Source organism: Psammomys obesus, unplaced genomic scaffold (assembly GCF_907164565.1).
Source record: "Psammomys obesus unplaced genomic scaffold, mPsaObe1.curated_primary_1811, whole genome shotgun sequence".
NCBI lineage: Eukaryota > Metazoa > Chordata > Mammalia > Rodentia > Muridae > Psammomys > Psammomys obesus.
The window spans coordinates 13,510,569-13,515,388 of record NW_026595981.1 but is presented as its reverse complement, the minus strand read 5'-3'; the positions used below and the strand labels follow the sequence as shown (position 1 = coordinate 13,515,388).

General features: G+C 44.1%; 1 protein-coding gene across 1 annotated transcript in view; it reads right to left on the bottom strand.

The window, feature by feature from the left end:
• The window catches only part of Coil (coilin), a 5,177-nt gene extending 2,840 nt beyond the window's left edge, over positions 1–2,337 (bottom strand). The window contains exons 1-2 of the mRNA XM_055620195.1: positions 2,198–2,337; positions 789–877 (exon numbers count right to left, since the gene is read on the bottom strand). Of these exons, the coding sequence (XP_055476170.1) occupies positions 789–877; positions 2,198–2,315 (207 nt within the window). The 5' untranslated portion in view covers positions 2,316–2,337. The remainder of the gene's footprint in view (positions 1–788; positions 878–2,197) is intronic.
• Between the last annotated feature and the right edge of the window lie 2,483 nt (positions 2,338–4,820).

Genomic DNA, 4,820 nt, shown 5'->3' with positions numbered 1-4,820 from the left:
ACACACACACACACACACACACACACACACACACACACACACACACAAAGTCAATGTGATTTAAAAACTAAAAAATAACATCAGAGGACAGAATCACCACGTTACATCATTCTTTATGCCATCTATGTCACTCTAGGTCAGAAGTGGGGACCCTGAGAGGAAGTAACATTTTGTAAGGCGCATGGCAGAGGCTTCTGAGCTCTAAGTCTGGTTATGTGGCTATAGAGATTGACATATGCTGATCTCCTGAGGGAAGCTACAGGACTAGAATTTTAAAGCAGTGGTATGTCCTTTTAAACAAGGACATAGTGTTTGTGCATGCTGTCACAGCCGCTCTGGGAAGACCATGATGACAGCTTGCTTTGAAACCTGGCACTTGTTTGCTTTTCCAAAGGAAGACTATGCCCCCAGAGCCCTGAAAGAAAGAAGATAGAAGATGGCAGCTAATCGCCTGAGCTTGGGTGGATGGAAGTCTCAAAGGGGAGTTCCAACTTGCCATCTACAGTATGACTATGAACTCCGGATACTGCATTGGACATTTTGATATAGGTTGTTAATGTCCATCATTACCATTTGATCTTGCCTTCAGAATAGAAGCTCCTGTCCAAGACAATCTGGTAACCAGAGCATTTACCAGTACATGGTAATCAGTACATTTGGTTTTTCTGGTGGTATGGCTGCAGAATCCTGACCCTCGGATTTTAACACGAGCAATTCAATAAGCGGCAATATCACCTTCTGTGGCCCCTCCACTATCAGTCAAAAGTGTTAAAAGCTACCGTGCCTACCCTCTTCTCCTGTGTCACGGCGTACTCCACCACCTCGGTTCCATTTTCATTGTGATAGACCAAATCAAACTTCCCAGGCTCTTTCAAAGCTGAAACCAAAAGGTAGAAAGACTGTAAGTCATGTCTCGGTGGTTAAAATGTTCATCATGGGGATTTCAAAGCCCTGGAAAACTCGTGAGGAGGCTGGGGACACACAGGAAAGAGTAGATACTGCTACAGAACACACCGCCCTCTGTCTTCTACACAGCACCAGGGTCTTCACAGCATTTATCAGAGATGTGCTTCCCTTCATCAGAATGAAGCAGGCTTGATAAACCCACTGAGTACACCTGATACAGAATGCGCAACCACAAGATAATCCCAAAAGATAGGTTTTGTTTCACAAGGGAAGGTATAGAATGCTGCTGTCTTCAAAAATCATGTATGCTTAAACTTAGAAACACGAGCAGGCGTCAGCCTTGTACAATAATCCAGAATCAGAAAAATATTCATACGAACTAAAAAGATTTTTTTATAAACCATATCCCTAATATATTCTGTGTAACTTTAAATTTTCAGTTCCTAGTTTATTTTGAATTTTTCTTCCTTTTTTTTTTTTTTAAGACAGGATCTTTATATAGCCCAGGTTGCCCTCTATTTTCCTATGTAAATGAGGTTGACTTTGAACTTCTAATCTTCCTGTCTCAGCCCTGACTGCTGCGATTACAGGAATGAGCCAGCAGGTTTAGGCAGTGCTGGGGACAGAACCAAGAGCTTCTTTGTACACGTAAGACAAGCACTCTACCTCCAGTTTTCTCTCCGTATGACCTCCCTTTTTAGCTCAGGCTGGCCTTAAGCTCGTGATCCCCCTGCTCCTTCCAGCTCTCAAGTGCCTGGGATCAGAGGTGTGTGAACACACCCAACTGTGTTTCCCTTCAAGCCCATACAAAAGGACAGGGAATTTGGCACAGTGGCAGAGCACCTGTCCAGTGGGCATAAGCCATGATTCTGATCCCTAACCCAGAAAAAGATGTAAGAAAATGACACAGAAATAGGAAGGTTTTCAAGGTCGTATAGGTGTAGCCCCTTCTGTGAGTCTGTAAGTCCCTGGGTCAGCGTTCAGTCTTGGTTTCCTAGAAGTAATTGCTTTGCAGTTCACATTCACCTGTACGTAAGGCTTTCTGCCATAGTGTACAATGACAGTGTTAAGAGAAGCCAGCCCAGCAGCTCTGAGGGCCAACCGACATTGCCACCCAAGAAGAAGGTGCAGAGGCCTCAGGGCTGCAGTGCGCTGACAGTGGAGAGAGGAGAACAGCACCTAGTCCTGGGTGAGCAGAGGCCGAGGGAGAGGACCCCTCCACACAAAAAGACTGTTCCGAAGCCACTGTGGCTGCGGAGTCTGACGCTGCACATCCACTTCTAAGACTCACCTGGTAAGGAAGACAGGACCTCTATGTCCACCTGCTGGGTCTCCGGATCGTGGCTTAATATTTTTCCTTCCTTCCAAAAATAAAAGACCAAGTCAAAAATCGACATGTAAAATAGCATATTGTCATATACTACAAGCCACTAAGTAAGTAGACTTTAAAATGGCTACTTTTATATAATATAAATTTATAGCAAGCTGGGCGTGGTGGCACATGTCTTTAATCCCAGCAGGCACAAGAGGATCTCTGTGAGTTCGAGGCCAGCCTGGTCTACAAAGTAAGTCCAGGACTACCAGGGCTGTTAAACAGAAACCCTGCCTAAAAAGACCAAGAAGAAATTTATCTCAACAAGTTAACATGGGGAATAAAAGCAAACAGTTACAAGCACTCTACTTGAATATACAGAAATCTTCTTAGATGTAAAATAGATACACATTAATCATGACTGGCAGATACTACAACACTTGAAAAAAGGATAAAAATTATAGTAGGTCCCCAAAATTGAGGAGGTGGGGGCAGGAAAGCAGACTAAAGCGATGTGTTCAAGTGAGAAGTAGCGTCACATCTTTTACTGGGAGAGCCCAAACATCAACAGTGGTGCTTCTGTTCCTAGCGCTGCTGAGGCCACTCTAAAGCATGCACACACACACCCCCCCCAGCAGGAACAGGAAGGCACTTGGTCACTGAAAAGGCTACAAGCTGCTTCTTCCCAGGTCCCCAGGTTTAAGAGCTGGCTTTCAGGTGTATGAAGATGCACTGAAGCTGGTTGGGATGGGGCACGCCTGTAATCCAAACACTCGGAGGCAGAGGCAAGAGGGTTATGAGTTCAAGGCCAGCTTGGACTGTATAGTTAAGACACTGCCCGTCAAAAATTTGTCAAGGGGAAGGGCTGGAGAGATCGCTCAATGGTTAAGAGTACTGTCTGCTCTTCCAGAGGACCCAGGATCAATTCCCAGCACCCACATGGTAGCTCACAATGGAAGAAGGGAACAGACCTGTGCCATGGGTTAGTGTGGGAAAGGAGCAAGTGGCTGGATCATCGTGGACGGAGGAGACGGAGAATATTATAAGTATTTTGGGACCATGGATGGGAGGTGACTCAAGATTGGGGCTGGGACATAAAGTTATTTTAGAGGGTTAATATCTGCAATGGCCCAGGTAAAGTCTATTTTATAAAATACAACAGGTGTCTGTGTCTTTATTTGATTGATAGTGGGTAAGATAATACCGCCATAATAATTATAATAACTACAGCATAATAATAAACAGTTATTAGGCAACACGTTTTAAATTTACCACAACATACAACTGTCTCTAACTCCACCTCCAGGGGATCTGACACCTTCACACACATATATGCAGGCAAAACACCAATGCACATAAAATAAAAATAAGTAAATCATAAAAACAAAAACAAGTTAAAAAGAGGCTCCACCGTCCCTGAGCATACTGTCTCTTCATCGGCAACAGTGAGACAAATGAGCAGCTGTGGGGACCTATACTGAGGCCAACCAACGAACTTCTTTTTGTTGTTTTCAAGACATGGTTTCTTTATGTAAAAACCCTGGCTGGGGCTGGAGAAACGGCTCAGAGGTTAAGAGCACTGGCTGCTCTTCCAAAGGTCCTGAGTTCAACTCCCAGCAACCACATGGTGGCTCACAACCATCTATAATGAGATCTGGTGCCACTTTTCTGGAGTGCAGGTATGCATGCAGGCAGAACACTGTATACGCAATAGATAGATAGATAGATAGATAGATAGATAGATAGATAGATAGATAGATAGACAGACAGACAAATAGATAAAGCCTTGGCTGACCTGGACTTGCTTTGTAGACCAGGGTGGCACCTGTCTCTGCCCCCTGAGTGCTGGGATTAAAAAGGCGTTTGCCACCAGGCCCGGCTTCCCAGCCTCTGATCAGCTCTTTTTTATTTTTTTTTTTTACTTATGTATGTACATGTTAGCATGTGCACATGCATGCTGGTACCCATGGCCAGAAGAGGGTGCCAGATCCCCTGTTGCTGAAGTTCCAGACAAGTTTCTTGAGCCACTTGACATGGACACTGGGAACCAAAGTCCAGTCCTCTGTAAGAGCAGCAAATGCTCCTTAAAGCTGAACCACCTATCCAGCCCCATCCCTCAGCACTACCCTCACTCTGCACACAGACAAGCGGTGCTTCATTTTCTTACATATTTTGTCTTTGTGTAGCTATGTATTTTTAGGACAGACCCTGAGTTTGAGCCTCAGAAGCACAATAGTCCTGCGTAACCCACAGAGAGTTCGTGATTCTCATTCTGTTTTCTTCCCCAGTACCAGCAACATAAGACTGGGAAACTTCATAGTGACACAAATGTCCACCTTCACTTTATGACACTTTATTTACCAAAAAGTGTCTATATTAGCCATGCAAGAATTAAAGTTTTATTTAAATACGTGAGTACTTTTATTTAAAGGGGCTGGAGAGATGGCTCAGAGGTTAAAAGCACTCGCTGTTCTTCCAAAGGTCCTGAGTTCAATTCCCAGCATCCACATGGTGGCTCACAGCCACCTATAAGGAGATCTGGTGCATAATGAGATCTTGTGTATAAATAATAAACAAATAAATCTTAAAAAAAAAAAAAAAA